Below are 18,075 nucleotides of genomic sequence, written 5' to 3' on the forward strand. Positions count from 1 at the left end.
TGGTAATCCTTGTAACTTTAATGCTATTCAACATCACAGAACAGAACCAACTTGTTTAATTGAAACAGCTGTTAAGATTCAATAATTTCATTTCTCATAAGGTTAACATGGGAAACTCCAGAGCCACTGGGGCGGAGCCCGAAAGGATTTTTGGGATAAAAATATGCCTATATGTTAATCGGGAATGTGAGCTATCATCATGCCAAATTTCAGCCCGATCCGACCAGTAGTTTTCGCGTTTACTTTTCCCATACACACACACAGACACCACCTCTTTTTTATAATAGTATAGAAGACAATCAGCCAAATACTTTGCACCAGGTGTCCACGTCTACATTTTACAACATGCATTTCGTTCACCTTTCCCAGTAATAATTCGTGGTTCGTTCCTGATTTTTTAATAATGAGGCATATTGTGCTATTGTTCTAAATACATACGAGAGATATTCAAAAAGGCAAAAAGAAAGAAAAAATTTTTGAGGTAATAACAAGCCTATATTTTAATCAGGAAAGTGTTATCATCATGCCAAATTTCAGCCTAATCCCGATGTGCCCAATGAATTGTTATTGAGTGGAACCCCAAACAAACACACAAACATTCATTTGTAATATTATTAAAGTAGCACTGTACTTCAACGTATGAATCAGGCCGTAACTTGAAATAAACGCTTAGGCCAGTTACATTTTTAACATCCAAATGAAATATTATTTCGCCAAACAGCGTTGATCAGTTATTAAACGGAGGCAAATGGTACCAAAAGTCATTATCTTGCGAAAAAAAACATTTTTTTCAAACAAAAATCAGGTTAACAAAAATAAAGGACTTTGTCTTTGACTTTTTTCAGGTTATAATCCAAAGTCAAATTTGTATCCAATCGTATAATGAAACTGCTTGATGCATAATTAAGGTTCAAATGAATCAGTAATATTATTTTAACCTATGTAGATACGATATACTGCACATTGTGAAAATTGTTTACATTTACTTAGACATCATCATTATTTAATTGGCCAACACAAATGTTGTGATTATTGTTTTGAAACTGTTACACATCTGATCATCAAGTTTAAGGTGTCGTTGGAAAGTCGTGACATGTAAATTTGCCATAAAACTAAACACGTTTAAAATTCCGTCAGGGCTCTGCCCCAGTGGCCTTCAGCCAATTGAAAGCGTCAATATACGTGATTCAATTTATTTCATATCACGGACGATTACTTAATATCAAACATTAGAAATGACAAAATAAATGTAAAAATAAACTGTATCAGCATTCTGAAACATACTTTCTCCCATAAGCTTGTTAACATCCTATATCATGGGAAAGCGGTGATAGTATATAGTTCAAAATCACAAAAGCTGAAATAACTTTTGGACCATAATTGTTACAGCAATGGGGTGTTGTACTATTTTTTAAAACCGTCATTTGTTTATGTTTATAATCCATACCGGGTCTCTTCTAGTATTCGTGGTCTAATTACATAATACCGATAATTTCACCCGAATTACCTTTTGAATTCAAGTGAATACAATTTTCTTTGCGTCTTGCTTTCGCAATCACCATTATAAAATGGCACAAGACTATCCCTGACTATCGCCGGTTTAAATGTATAAAATGCATGCTTTTCACACGTATGTTGCGTGCGCACGTGGTGGTAGGTGCGCATAAAACTTATATATATATATATATATATATATATACGCCTAATGAAAAAAAAATTGTTTATTCACTGGCAATTAAGTAAAATAACTATTCTATTTTTGTTTTTGGTATACGTTTTTATCACACATATTAATACGCGAGGACTGCGTTTTGTGAACACTACTCCTCCCTTATTTGTGGACAAATTTCAACGTTTAAGGTGTTGGTGTTAAAGGATTCGGACTAATTCGTAGTTTTGCATTAAGGCTTTAGAATTTAAAAGTTCCTACCCTTAAGGGCGTGAGACCCTTTCAAATGTCGGGTTTTCACCATGTTAATAATTGCATTACCTACCAATCTTTCTTCCGAAATTAAACTAAAATGTCCAGAAATGCTATTTAAGAGTTAGGTACATTAACTTTCTCTAAATTAACTGAATCAAAGTACAATATATTTAATGCTACAGACTATAAATCCAACCGATTTATTTATTGATAAATCCAACCGCGAGGTGGTTGGTTGTCGAGGTGGCACGTTGTCGCCTATGAGCGAGGTGGCGCGTTGACGGCACCGAACACTGAGCGTACACGTCAACCCTCCACCTCGTAAAAGAGTGGTGGCGGGTTGACGGGGTGGCACGTTGTCGCCTACGTACGAGGTGGCAGGTTGCTGACATCGAACATGGAGCTTCACGACAACCCGCCACCTCTGATAAAAACTGGTGTTGGCGGGTTGTCGTGGTGGCATGTTGTCGTGGTGGCTCATTGACTTGAGTGTGTACGACAACCCGCCACCTCGGAAAATTGTGTGGTGGTAGGTTGTCGTGGTGGCCTGTTGTCGAGGTGGCGGGTTGACCTGTACGTACACGTCAACCCACCACCTCGGTTTTTTTGTGGTGGCGGGTTGACGCCTCTGACCAAAACACCGAGGTGGTGGTTTGACGTGGTGGCGCATTGACAGCGACCCGTAGACGTCAACCAGCCACCACGTCAACCCGCCACCACACTAAAGAGGTGGCTGGTTGACGTGTATGAACACGTCTAAGCACCACCAGGACAACGTGCCACCACGACAACACACCACCACACGTTTTTCCGAGGTGGCGGGTTGTCGTGCACGCTAGAGTCAACGTGCCACCCCGTCAACCTGCCACCTCAAACTTCTTCTTCTTTTTGATGGCGGGTTGACGTGGTGGCGCCTTGGCGCGTTCCCAGACATACACATCCCCTTCTCAGACTATAAGAAATTTAGAAAGAAAGTCCATAGAGAATTATACAATGATGTTATTTTACAATCCACTAATGGGTTATGGCATAAAAATGTAGGTACAGGAAAGATTGCCAACTAAACTAAACCAAGGTTCACACAATCAAAACTCAACAGGATGGAAATAACGAATATATACAAACTTAGACTAGGTCATGCCAGAGTGAATAAGTATCTCCATTCTAAGAACATATACTTTACCCCACTTTGCTTGAAATGCGCTCAAGGAGACGATGAATCATTGCAGCATCTATTGTGGGACTGCCCAAATTATATTTATTTCAGAGAAAAATATCTTAAAGAAACATAGAAAAAGAAAGTATAGAAACAACCTACAAGAAGCCCAGAAATCTGGAAATTATCATATTTACAAGGAAATGAACAATTATTTGAAGAGAATAGGAAAAGCAATTTAAAAGAACAAAGAAACACAAAACACTATTAGAATCGCAATTATGTTGTCCACTCTTGGGTTTCTTAATCCGTGGCCCTTCTCCCCTCTTGGCCCTCTGTAGTTAGGTATGCCTGATGGGCCCCTGGCAAAGAAAATCACCTATCTCTACCATCCTAAAAGAATTCCTTGAACCTTTAGATAATCCTATCTTTAATACATAATTTGGTACAATAACAAAAACTAGTACAATAGCAACATGAAACATTAATTGTGCACATTTATGTTCAATAACAAATTTTTGTAAACTAACAAATAACCTTGATTGCAGGATGTATTGGAAGCAACCACAACTCAGTGTACATCGAGGCTGCCTGGTCTATTAAACCGAAGCCTGCTAAGCAAACTAGAGGAAAAAAAGACATTTTTCTTTTTCTTTGTCAAACTAAGCAAAGCTCAATTTTTCAAAGCTATGATGAAAAACAAATCAAGCCTACCTTGTTGCATTTAATTTCGCTAATCGCTACTCTCTAGCCCACAAAATTGTATGAAAGAATGGTTTGCAGTTTGCACTTAGCTTAGACTAAACTATTATTGGATTGGCTTTGGCTACCAGATAGGCGGAAAATGTTTACTGACTGCGAGGTCGTTAGCTCAGGGTTTCCTGCTGGCTCGAAACTGTCTAGGTAGGTAAGCAATAACTTAACTGTTCGAACATTAAAGTCGATAACTATTTTTTCAACACTTTCTACATTTTTACCTTAAGTTAGTCCTAAACATTATCTTAAACTAGGTGGCATTCGCAGAGGCATCCACAAATTTGAGCGGAGTCACCAAGATTTCATATTATATTGTGTTTGTAATACTGCAGTAAAAACAGTCGTTTTTAATGCATGCGTTGCGGGTCGAAAGTAGCATTTTTACTCTCTAGGGAGTAAAAATCGTTTTTAGCCTCTATGGAGTAAAAATCGTTTTTAGCCTCTATGGAGTAAAAATCAGTTGTTGTCAACTCAGTTGTAAATTTCGATTGTAAACGATTGCATGAATTATAAAATATGTATAGATTCGTTCGTAATCATTTTAACCTACACAGTATACAGTCTCTTCCCATAGCATTTTAGTATTGCAGATACATTAATCTATTCCCACACTCAACACTGCTAACCTTTACTACTTCCTTCACCATCCCCTACGTCGTGAAACTGTTTCCCTCTCTTCCCATAGCATTTTAGGATGTCAGATACATTAATGTAATTGCCAAAGACAGTTCCCACACTCTGCACTGCTAGCCTTACTAATTGCTTCACTATTTCCTACGTCATAGGCCTGTTTCCTTCCCTTCTCATAGCATTTAAGTATTACAGATACATTTATCTAACTGCCAAAACGGTTCCCCCACTCTGCACAGCCAGCCTTAAATTCTTCCTTCAACACTTCCTCCGTCGTGGGGCCTGTTTCCTTCCCTTCTCATAGCATTTTAGGATTGAAGATACATTAATCTAACTGCCACAGACGATTATCACACTATGCTCATACTTTACTACTTCCTAATCCTCTTCCTACGACGTGGACCTGTTTTCATCACTTTCCATATCATTTTTATATTTTAGATACGTTAATCTAATTGCCACAAACATTCCCCACACTCCACACTGCTAGCCTTTACAACTTCTTTCACCATTTTCTATGTCGTGGGCATGCTTCCATCCCTTCTCATAGCATTTCAGCTTTGCAGATACATTAATCTAACTGATACAAACGGTTTCCAGTTCCCACATTCCACACTGCTCACCTTACTACTTCCTTCACCTCTTCCTACGTCGCGGTCCTTTTTCCCTCTCTGCCCATAGCAATTTAAGATTGTAGCCTAGATACCTTAATCTAATCGTAATAAACAGTTTCGACACTCCGGACAGCTCACCTTGACGACTGCCTTCACCACTTCCTACGTCGCGGACCTGTTTTCCTCCCTTCCAATAGCATTTTAGAATTGCAGATACCTTAATCTAATCGTCAATAAAAGTTCCCATACTCCGGACTGCTTGCCTTTACTACTACCTTCACTACCTCTTACGTCACGGACCTTTTTCCCTCCCATTCCATAGCATTTTAGGATTGCACATACCTTAAACTAATCGGCATAAACAGTTTCTACACTCCGGACAGCTCGTCTAGACTACTTCCTTCATCACTTCCTACGTCGCGGACCTATTTTCCTCCCTTCCCATAGCATTTTAGGATTGCAGATACCCTAATCTAATCGTTACAAACAGTTCCCACACCTTGGATGGCTCACCTTGACTACTTCCTTCACCACTTCCTACATCGCGGACCTGTTTTCCTGCCTTCCCATAGCATTTTAGGATTGTCGATACCTTAATCTAATCGTAATAAACAGTTTTGACACTCCGGACAGCTCGCCTTGAATACTTCCTTCACCACTTCCTACGTCGCGGACCTGTTTTCCTCCCTTCGAATAGCATTTTAGAATTGCAGATACCTTAATCTAAACGTCAATAAAAGTTCCCATACTCCGGACTGCTTGCCTTTACTACTACCTTCACTACCTCTTACGTCACGGACCTTTTTCCCTCCCATTCCATAGCATTTTAGGATTGCACATACCTTAAACTAATCGGCATAAACAGTTTCTACACTCCGGACAGCTCGTCTAGACTACTTCCTTCATCACTTCCTACGTCGTGGACCTATTTTCCTCCCTTCCCATAGCATTTTAGGATTGCAGATACCCTAATCTTTAATCGTTACAAACAGTTCCCACACTCCGGATGGCTCACCTTGACTACTTCCTTCACCACTTCCTACATCGCGGACCTGTTTTCCTGCCTTCCCATAGCATTTTAGGATTGTCGATACCTTAATCTAATCGTCATAAACAGTTTCCACACTCCAGACAGCTCGCCTTGACTACTTCCTTCACCACTTCCTACGTCGCGGACCTGTTTTCCTCCGTTCCCATAGCATTTTTGGATTGCAGATACCTTAATCTAATCGTCATAAACAGATCCCACTCCCCGAACACTTCGCCTTTACTACTTCCTTCACCACTTCCTACGTCGCGGACCTGTTTCCTTCCCTTCCAATAGCATTTTAGGATTGCAGATACCAGATACCTTAATCTAATCGTTATAAAAAGTTTCCACACTCCAGACTGCTAACCTTTACTACTTCCTTCACCACTTCCTACGTCACGGAGCTCAAGCTAGTGTCGTCATTTGATTATATTTATGATCCATCTGTTCTAATATCTGTGGAATAATGCTATCAACTATTTCTTTATTTACCGCATTCAAAAGTCAACAGCTGATCATATGTCTTTGTTTATGTGTCAAATACTGCTTCCATAAGGATTACATTGAAACTTTGAGACCCAGTGGGGCGGATTCCTGAGAGACTTTTTTAACGCCATATAGATGTTGGCACTCGCCGATATGGTCTTTATCACCATGCAAAATTTAAAAACGACTGATTCAGCCGTCTAGGAGGAGTTTGCGTATTACGAAATGCATAAGAGTCGACGTATAAGAGCTTCGCTCAATTAAACTAGCCCATGAAACGTCTCAAGAAACTGCACCACAGTGCATAGGTAACACAAGCAGCCCAGAATGATATTAAGTTACAACCAGACAAAAACATATTGTTGGATAGGCCTACCTAAACCGTCTCTACACTATTGTTTGTGGTAATTATTGCGATGAGGGTGACCAAGAGTACTAGGCCTATAGTAAGTTAGGTATATATCATTAGAAATAAGATTTTTAGGCTAGGCCTATTTGAAAACAATGGTGCAGACAATTTTTCGGTAATTATTTACCGTAACTTATCTACACTGGTATATGATGTAATTTGTAGATGTTTAGGCTAACTTACAATTTTGAACGCTGAATCCAAAAATGCAATCAGTTTTTGTTGGAAAGATTCCTAAGTGGCCGTACAGTTATATAATTAATGTCAAGCTTCACTTCTCTTGAGTTATTCACATATTTGTGGTTTGGACGAGTCCAAGTTCTAGTGGCGACTAACACTTAAAGGGGAGGAAGGTTTGTGGAGTAGAAATAAAAACAGCTGTCAGTTGTTTACATTCGATACTAAACAGAAAAAACCACACATGACGCCATGAGAGCAAAATCAGAGTTACAATAAGTTTATGAGTTAACTTACAATAAGTTTATGCAATAACTAGATTTTCAAAAGAAAATGGACTTTTTGGGGCTGTTTAGAAAATACAATAGGCCTAAATCAACTACATTACGATACATAACTTAAACTATTAAGTAATCACATCAACATAAATTATAATTAACAAAATAGAATTAATGTAATCTTAATTCACGTAAAATATCAGTAATAGAAGCTAGGCCACTGCCGACATGATCGTCCTCATTCCAATCCTCATTCCACAACGTCTGTTAATGAACATGCCATAGGGAGTACATTTAAGTTAATCCCATTGTGCCTAAAAGTGAGAACGTGCCACATTGCATAATTTCATGTATCAGCAACTAATAAATGATGTTAAACATAATCTAATCTAATCTGACCTAACCAAACCCAACCTTAATATTAATGTTTAAATTGCATTTTATGTCAGAAAAGGCATGTGAGGAAGATAGGTCGGACTTTATGCGGATTCGTGACTGTATTAAGTCCTTTGAAGTGAGGTTAGATTAGGTAAGTTAAAGGTTAGGTTATAATGCGAAGCATTTTTGATATCGATATTTCATTGTGTTTCACCCACTATTTAATTGTGCAAAAACAGTCTGGAAGTAACTTAGCTTTTATAAATTAATGAGTCGGTTCATTATAACCTAACCTTTAACTTACCTAATCTAACCTCACTTCAAAACACCTAATACAGTCATGAATCCGCATAAAACCCGACCTACCTTCCACACATGCCTAAATAAGAACTGATTATTTGGTTTCAAATTTCAAAACTAATTGATTTGATTTTATTCCGCATTAGATCAAGTAGGCCTATAAACAGCTGTTTGCTCTTCTCACTCAGTCCTCACTCCTCACTCAGTAGGCCTACGGACCCGTTCAGACCACGCCATATTACCATTACCTTCAGTACCGCTCAATTATCCTTAGGTTCGTAATCTTAACCTTCGTTTTACGGCCACTACGGCTACTTAGGAATCTCCGACAAAAACTGATTGCATTTTTGGATTCAGCGTGAAAAATTCTGTAATTAGACATAAAAATTACATAATATCCCAGTGTAGGTACGGTAAATATTTGCCAATTTTTCTGCTGCCACAAAAACTGAATTTACTATGATTTTTCAAGTTTATTTTAACGTTTTATTAGGAACATTGCATCTGCACTACAATGTTTAAACACTGTAAAATCAAAGTTAAAAGCACAATTCACATTTATTGATTGATTATACCGGCATGCCATTTTAATGTAAATATTACCCTCACAGCCCACACTTAGAAAGGTAATTACGTTAATTTAAGTAGGCTATAACTTAGGCCTATGTATTATTTGATTAAAATTAATTAACATTAATAAACACCTCTAGGTCAGACATATTTAATCTGGATCTGGTGACTGCATTATGAAAAGAAAATTGAAGAAGGAATTCATTTAATTCTTCTCTTCACTTAACCGAATGGCTTAGCTTAGGTTTTGACCATGTAACCGTTAGCCTATGTCCCATAAGGATAATAATAGTGTAGTGGCAGTTTTAATAAAATGAATAAACAACAAATTGACACTATTCTAACCTAACCTAACCCAACCAAACTTCTCGGACAGTTTAAAATTTGTTTTATAAGTTGGAAAAGACATGTGAGGTTGGTAGGTTGTGTGAAGAACTATCTAATTAATCAAAATGAACATTTTTGGAACAGTATTTTATCTAGTAATTTCAAAAACTCATCTCAAAACAAAAAGTAAATAATAGGAAATAATCAGTTCATCTGGTCTTTTAAACATAAAACATCTATCTATTTACATATTTAATACGCAAGCAGGATTTTTGTGACAATTACTCCTCCGAAACTACTGAACCGATTGACATGTTTTTGGTGTCATTGGAAAGAGCGTAACGTGAAGTTGTGCAGGAAACTTTCTTTTTAGGTAAATAATTAGAGAGTGATTCCCTGGGGCCCTTTAAAGTTTTGTATTTCTCCATAAGATTAACATGGGAAACAAATATTGTTTTGAAACTCCAGCTGTTGTCAGAAATTAAATATTACATTTGCTTTGACATTTAAATGTAAACAACCAGAACTGTCAAATGCCTGAAGAAGAACACATGTTGTTAATTGTAAACAGTCAATGTGTAAATTATCTATGTTGTATTAAAAATGTGTATAGTTTTGGATGTTGGTTTGTGTTTAATGATATAAGTTACTAATTATTGAATTTTTATTTTAAGGATTTGGCATAGGCCTATGAGTAGGCCTATGTCTATGATTTAAATAACTCCATTTCAGAGTTCTGCCAGTTTTTGCCTAACTCTGTTCTGTAGAGTTTAAAGTAGCCTACACCCTCACCTACAAATTGGCTAAATAACTTAGGTAGGCCTACGGTACATTATAAAAGCTGACAGCCTTTTTACTTTGACTTAAATTGTAAGCTTACCTTTTCCCGTCCATGGACAGTTTGATAGTTAAACATTAACCCTTTAAACTGGAATAGGACTGTTATGTAAATTGTGAGTATTTTTATCAGTTAATAATCTTTTAGTTGACTCTTTTAAAATCATCGGAAATTATGACTGTTATTAGTTTTTAAACAAGTCATTTGTTTATTTGTAACTCCTCAACTCATGTACTTATTTGAAATTGCTCGATTTCGAGCAACATGTACACTAGTATGGTTAATTAATAACACCACATCTCTCTTTGTCACACATCTTCTTTTAATCATATCGTTTTGGTCTTCTTAGGATTCTCTGGCTTCTTCGATAAGAGTCGTGGTTGAGTTGATCAGGTATATGAGGGATTGTATTAGGCTGATCAATATGTAGTCTTTCTTCTAATGGCTATAGTGTTAGATGCCATAGATTTCTTCTAAGCCGTCTTCCATTATTTAGTGTTACCCAATATGATCGGGGATAAATGTCTGATTTTGATAAGATTTCTCTTTTACATTTCAAGCTTCTAATCCAGACCTTATCCCCTTCTTCCAGAGGTTTTAGTTCACTAGCTCGTCTCCTGTTGTCAAAATTCCTCTTCATTCTCTCTTTTATGCGTTTAAAATCTTTCAATGATGGAAGATTTGACCTCAATTTTCTCCCATAAAGCTGCTCTGCTGGAGACAGTCCCGATTCTAACTTTGTTGTGCGGTAAACTAATAACCCTAGATTTGGATCTTTATTTTTCAACAATATTCTTTTGGCTATTGACACTGCGTTCTCAGAACCACCCTTTGCCTGAGGAAAGTACAGACTGGTGGTAGTTGTTTTAAACCCATACTCTTTTTGCAAAATCCTTGAACTCTTGTGGTGTGAATTGAGTTCCACTATCAGTCCGAATCTTGTATGGAATCCCTGTCTTGCAAAAATGTTTTTTAACTTTCCTACAACCAAATTGGAGGACAGATCACTGAGTTCAACTAACTCAATAAATCTTGAATAATAGTCTTGAACCACCAAGAACCACTTTCTATTACACATAAATAGATCTGCGGAAAGTGTGACGCAAAATTCTTGGGGGGGAATAAACTAGTATTCACCTAAGTCAGGCTAAGCCTACCCCTAGAACCGGCCACACTCGAATTTCTTCCCCGGAGTGCTCAGAAAGAGCCGAGAAAAATCCAGGGGTCGATACGAAGTTGTCACGGCTTTGACTGATCAATTTATTTAAATTTAATCGAAGGCTCTGAGCTCTGAGAGCGCTCAGGAAATCCTGCAGACGCTCAGTTGGAGCTATTTCATCCTCACCTTCGCTAACGTGTTTTGGTAAATTTTTCCTAACTTTTATACTGACTGTAGGACCGACGAGTATTCTATCTTGGCCAATGTGATGTAACTACAGTAAACCCTCTCTTATCCGGATCTCCCATATCCGGACCCTCCGATTGTGACGCATAGTGGCACGCTATATTTTATATAGTGTAAGCATTTCGCGAAGCCGGGCTGCATCTCGTTGCCTGCCGCGACTGCATCAACGCTCTATCCCCACCTTCCTACTCTTGTCCTCCTTCTTGTTCTTGGTCTACGATCCTTCGAAGAAAAAACTGTGAAATTGCTAACACCGGCGACCGCAAACTGATAAGTTTATATTTAGTTACAACTAGCTGTAACCCGCGGGCTTTGCCCCGTTTAACTTCTTAATTTTCAAGATGATCTCGTTCGCATGGCTCAATCACGTCCTGGTTGAAGTTCGTTCGCTACGCTCACTCACCTTTGGGTTGGAGCTCGTTCGCTGCGCTCACTTGCCTTCAGGTTAGCTCGTTCACTACGCTAACTCGCCTCCAGGTTGAAGTTTGTTCGCTATGCTCACTCACCTTTTGGTTGCAAATTAGCTGTTGTCATAAATGTAAAAAGAAATAATAGTGCTGCACCCTGTTGGTAATACTTGTAATTTTAATGCTATTGAACATCATTGAACAGAACCAACTTGTTTAATTGAAACAGCTGTTAAGATTCATTAATTCCATTTCTCATAAGGTTAACATGGGAAACTCCAGAGCCACTGGGGCGGAGCCGATTGAACGGATCACGAAATTGATGGTGTATAAACCTATTCCATGAAATTCTACACGTATGTACCAAGTTTCGTGGCAATCGGTTCAGCGGTGTCTGAGTTTATCACTTCCAAACATATATATTTTGGCACCGGTGAGTCGGTGGCTCAGTCGGTAGCGTCGCGGACTTCGGGCCCAAGGCAGTAATGTCGTGGGTTCGGATCCTGGTCACTGCCACTAACTTTTATCAGTACAGTTCACCTTTGTACTGTACCGGTTCACCCCTTGCTTTGCTGGATACGTTCCACACACAGATCTGTAGTCTATGTGGACGGGCAAATGCAAGGTTAAAAGAGGCCGCCAACCTCTTAAAAAAAAAAAAAAAAAAAAATATTTATATATATACAAACATCCTCTTTTATACTTATAGATTATGTAGGATATAAGTACCAATTATGGTTGGCTAAGTCAGGAAACAAGCGGGGAGCCTTTCTGGCTCACCCGACCATTGAAATGTAGGAAATCACAACTTAGTCGGTTGGCGTTAATCGGTTAATCGGTTAACGTTCTTAAACATGAAAAACTAAACCACATGTTCCCAGAATGTAACTTAATAGTTATCAATCAATTCATACATATTTCACATTCAGTATTCAATTACATAGCATTCATTCACTCATCAATATTAGTAAGCAATTATCCATGTTCAGTTCATAGTTGGAAGGATAGGTCTACAGTTAAATATTTAGTTAAAAAATTAGTTTAAATCAAAGCTGGCTAGGCAAGTGTTCTGATCTGGGTAAAAGGTCTCCGTCCCTCTGGTCCCCAGCAATCTTCCTAGTTTTATTGGTAGCAGATTCAGCACGCTTAAATTAAGTTTGGTCCAGACACAGATATTCCTAACCTATTAGCATTACCCTGTTTATTCCCTTCTGATTACACGAATTCCCAGCAATGTACCCATCACCCCCATAAGTCCATCAATTTAATCCCCCCCCCCCCCTCCGGCTACACGATATCCGGACGCGATTTTGAAAAAATGCAAAAATTCAAAAACACTCTAGGACGAATGTTTGTTGACAGAGCAGTCGCTGTTTGTAGGCCGGTTGGAGACGCTGGCACACTGGGAGGGTTGTGCGACATGCAGGTTCGCGGGCAAGGTCACTGACTCGCGAAACAAAAATAGAATTCCTCCCCCATCCCTCCTACCCACGCCAACACCCCACTCATGCGCGGCGACGACAAAGCATCACTTGTGTCAGTTGTCAGTGCTGCCTTTGTTGTGCCTCAGTGACCTAGTCTTTGTTTGTAGGGTTCATTTTAGTTTCGGGAAGGAAGAGTGCTAGAGGCGAATAAGTTGTTATGGCCGAAAAAAGAAAAGTAAATCTAAACGTATCTACAAATGAGAATTTTACAAATTTTCTAGGTTTATCATCTTCAAATTCATAACCATATCCTGAATTAACTGAATAATTTATATATTTTTCATCAGTATTTGCTATTAAATCAATTTTACCATATTTTTTAGCTAATTCTTTAATAAACAAATGTGTATCATAGTTCGAACTATTATGACCAAACACAGGTATATTTTGTGGAAATTTTAGATTTAAATTACAACTTAAATGTGCTGCACCTCTAAATTTTCCTGTTAAATGACAGTGATCTCTTACCTTTCGTCTTGTGTCATTATCAAAACCACTAGTTTCACAAATATGACGAACACTTGCTTTATGATATTCAATTTCTTCATTTTTAGTTAAACTCATAGGCTTTTTGTTTTTCGAATTATATTTTTTAGCTTTAAACTTTGAAATCTCATCTAAGTATTCAAATAATTTATTTGGTACATTTTTCAACTCTTCATCTGTTTTTGCTCTATAACAAATTGGTTTATACATTTTATTAGTCACTCTAGAAACTAAATAAATTGTGAATCCATAAGGTATATGTTTCTGAATTTTATTTGTATATGAGTTGTTTGGATTATTTTTACAAGTATTAATCTTTTTGAGAATGCTTTCAAAATCCATATAAATTACATAAGGATGTTCGAGTTTTTTATAATAATTTTTAAATTTAACAGTTTCACCAGGAAATGGCATAATTGGTCGACAAGGTTCAAGAGATTTACAAATTATTTAATGATTATTCAAATCACTATTTTTATAAAAATGTGTCAAACATCGTCTACAAAGTTTATGACCATTTTTTGAAACTTGGTTAGAAACTAATTTACTTAAATCAGTTATTAATATATAATGTGAGTTGTCACCATTTTTATAATACAACAAATCAATGTCTAATTTTGCATCATAATTTTCAGATATTTGTAATGGAACAATCTTTTCATCTTCATCAATTCTATAAACATTAATTGACATGATGGATAGTTATATTTAGGATCAAATGATATTTTTTCAAACAATTTTATATCATTTAATGTTTTTGGATAATCAAAACCTTTAATAATGTCATCCTACTAATATTATAAATGAGAAAGTTTGGATGTATGGATGTATGGATGTATGGATGTATGTTTGTGACAAGTGAAAGCGAAAAATACTGGTCGGATTGGGCTGAAATTTGGCATGATGATAGCTCACATACCCGATTAACATATAGGCATATTCTTATTTCAAAAATCCTTTCGGGCTCCGCCCCAGTGGCTCTGCAGTTTCCCATGTTAACCTTATGAGAAATGGAATTATCGAATATTAACAGCTGTTTCAATTAAACAAGTTGGTTCTGTTCTATGATGTTCAATAGCTTTAAAGTTACAAGGATTACCAACAGGGTGCAGCACTATTATTTCTTTTACATTTATGACAACAGCTAATTTGTAACAAAAAGGTGAGTGAGCGTAGCGAACGAACTTCAACCTGGAGGCGAGTTAGCGTAGCGAACGAGCTAACCTGAAGGCGAGTGAGCGCAGCGAACGAGCTCCAACCCAAAGGTGAGTGAGCGTAGCGAACGAGCTCCAACCTAAAGGTGAGTGAGCGTAGCGAACGAGCTCCAACCTAAAGGTGAGTGAGCGTAGCGAACAAACTTCAACCAGGACGTGATTGAGCCATGCGAACGAGATAATTTTGAAAATGAAGAAGTTAAACGGGGCAAAACCCGCGGGTTACAGCTAGTCATTTATATAACTCTGATACTGTTTAACTCGTTCAGAATCTCTTTTAATTACACATCTAATGGCATAAATAAAACAGTATTCATCTTTATTTTTAAAATTTATACAACACTTTTTGTTTTTAATTTCATTTGGCAACTCAAATATATGAACCAGCATTTAATGAATTATTTTTAGTCAATTTTAGATTTAATTCTAAACATCTATTTAATGACCAACCACTACCGTTTGATGGTTGATTGAAATTTTCTCTTAATATCAACTTATTGAACTGATCATCAATAAATTCATCAATATTTAAGATATCTGAACTCCTAAGAGCATAATACATTGTATTTGTTTGATCTTCACCACTTACCAATTTTCTTTTATATTCACATGTTAAAGCTAATTGTCCTTTTTTATTTTTAAATTCTTGTTTTTCAATCAATTTTTTAACTTCACTTCTTTGTGATTCTAAGTAATCAGATATATCTAGATCATCATTTGTATTTGTTAGAATATATTCTTGAAAATAACCTTTTAATGATGATACTTCCTGAATATTTATCACATTTTCTTTTGGAATAGGTTTATTTTTAAAATAATCATTTAATAATCCAATCAGTTCTTTTCTAGTTTTATCTACAATTTTTATATTATTTTGAACAGCCAAATTTTGAATAAATTTCAATGACCTATATTTTAAATTATTAGGATTTTGTTTAATTTTATTTAGTCTTATAATCAGTTCATTTCTTATTAAATATTTATAGTTTCTAACGGATAGTTTGTTAGCAATTTCTTTTATATTATATTATATTCTATATATTAATTTGAAACTGTTTTTCTTTGTGACAGCTATTTTGAGAGAACGGCTGGGCGTAGAAACTCGGTAGAGGTGTCTAAAGAAAGGTCCTGGTCTGTAGATGAGCCATCAAAAGAGAAACATGGAGAATTCCCTTGGGGCTCTGCCCCAGTGGCCTTTAAATTCCCATCCCATGTTATTCTTATGGAGGAAAACGAGGTTTTTGTCACAGCTAATTTGAGAGAACGGCTGGGCGTAGAAACTTGGTAGGGGTGTCTAAAGAAAGGTATTGGTCTGTAGGTGAGCCTTCAAAAGAGAAACGATGTACATTTCCTTGGGGCTCTGCCCCAGAGGCCTTTAAAGTTCACTCTGCAATTTTTTTTACATTTCGACCATATGGAGATGGATCGAGATTCCCCAATCGAGACTACAGCCGGTAGTCCTCGGCCCCGTCGGTCTCCGCCGCCGTCCTGGGTGTCTGTCTGGTTCTGCACACAGACTCGTGATGTCGCGGTACCTTGAACTTAGCCGACTCAACCCGCCACTGTAGCATAGGGTTCGAGCTCACCCGTCGACCACGGCTACAGGCTGAGGTGCGTTCCACCCCCCCACTCGTCGTAGGCTAGGGCTCTGCCATCCTCACCTGGTCTTCGCCGCGGCCTGGGTTTTCCAGCCCGCGCGCCCTATCTCGGTACTACAGCCGGGGAGCCTACTCGTACTTTTTCGTCGCTGACGTCCTGAGTGTCCGGTTTCTCATACGGACATGTGTCACTGCCCCGTCCGCCGCAGTGATCTGCGTGGTGGCCGTCCGTTCGTAGTTGTCGTTTGCCACCCCCGATGTGAGCTACTTGCACCCTACGCATGTAGTCCTCGGGGATCCGGTTTATCACACGGTCCCGTGTCACTGCCCCGTCCGCCGCAGTGAGTCCCGTGGTGGCCGTCTGTTCGTAGTTGTCGTTTGCCACCCCCGATTCGAGCTACTTGCGCCCCTCGCAGGTAGTCCTCGGGGATCCGGTTTATCACACGGTCCCGTGTCACTGCCCCGTCCGCCGCAGTGAGTCCCGTGGTGGCCGTCCGTTCGTCGTTGTTGAGTGCCACCCCCGATGTGAGCTACTTGCGCCCCTCGCAGGTAGTCCTCGGGGATCCGGTTTATCACACGGTCCCGTGTCACTGCCCCGTCCGCCGCAGTGAGATGTGGTGGCCGTCCGTTCGTAGTTGTCGTTTGCCACCCCCGATGCGAGCTACTTGCACCCTTCGCATGTAGTCATCGGGGATCCGGTTTATCACTCGGTCCCGTGTCACTGCCCCGTCCGCCGCAGTGAGTCCCGTGGTGGCCGTCCGTTCGTCGTTGTTGAGTACCACCCCCGATGCGAGCTACTTGGGTTTACACCACGCCAAGATCCACCACAACGGTTCAATACTCGTTGGGTACACGTTGACCAAGCCCCGGTTGTCTCGCTGACCGTTGTTTTCCGTTGCAATGGTTGGTTTATCACGCTACCACTGCCGCTGGATAATCAATCGAAGAACACCGAAGCTGGCCAACAGCGTGATGTGAGTTCCTCTGGTTGGTTTATCACACAACCCCAGCCGTTCGAGAATCGTAGTAGGCTAGCTGACTGCTCCATGTCAACCTTCCGTCCGCTAACGAATCGCTAGATCCAGTGTCGTGAGTTGGTCGTCACTCCAGGTAGGTTTAACACGCTACCGCAGCTGCTGAAGCGTCGTAGAGCTCCATGGTCGTCACCAAAGGTAGGTTCAACACGCTACGACAGCTGCCGAAGACACGCTGAGTCCACGCCGACTCGCCAGTCCCAGACCATAGGCCAACGTTATCCAATTCGCACCAAAACAATCTCATCACCTGTCGTAAACTCATAACACAAAATATTTAAACACAGATAAATCGTTAAACATGAAATAATTCAACGGTTAGTCACGGATTATCTCACATGACACTAACCATACATCGTTAAATAATCAGAGATTAAATTACCAGACAGAATGGACATAAAAATGCCTTGTTACTTGAAACGAAAATTAAAACAAGTAACCAAGGCCGAAACGAACTATCCACTTCTGGTTTCCATTAATCTCTAACATCTTTATGGCAAACACGTAGTTTGAATCCATAAAGCATCGTAAAACATAGGCCTAAGGCCACTACTATCAACACGCCATGCGTGCC

At 38.8% G+C, this 18,075-nt stretch overlaps 1 protein-coding gene across 3 annotated transcripts in view; it reads left to right on the plus strand.

The window, feature by feature from the left end:
* Window positions 1–3,742: 3,742 nt before the first annotated feature.
* LOC128983204 (cytoplasmic dynein 2 intermediate chain 2-like) overlaps window positions 3,743–18,075 on the plus strand; it is a 137,282-nt gene continuing 122,949 nt past the window's right edge. Inside the window, exon 1 of one of the 3 annotated variants that reach the window (XM_054402428.1) lies at window positions 3,743–3,983. In XM_054402428.1, coding sequence (XP_054258403.1) covers window positions 3,925–3,983 — 59 coding nt within the window. In that variant the 5' untranslated portion in view covers window positions 3,743–3,924. The remainder of the gene's footprint in view (window positions 3,984–18,075) is intronic. The other 2 variants (XM_054402411.1, XM_054402420.1) reach the window with 2 other exon arrangements.

The sequence above is a fragment of the Macrosteles quadrilineatus genome, unplaced genomic scaffold (genome assembly GCF_028750875.1).
Source record: "Macrosteles quadrilineatus isolate MER2022 unplaced genomic scaffold, UCM_ALF_1.0 Scaffold_1__1_contigs__length_201487025, whole genome shotgun sequence".
Lineage (NCBI taxonomy): Eukaryota > Metazoa > Arthropoda > Insecta > Hemiptera > Cicadellidae > Macrosteles > Macrosteles quadrilineatus.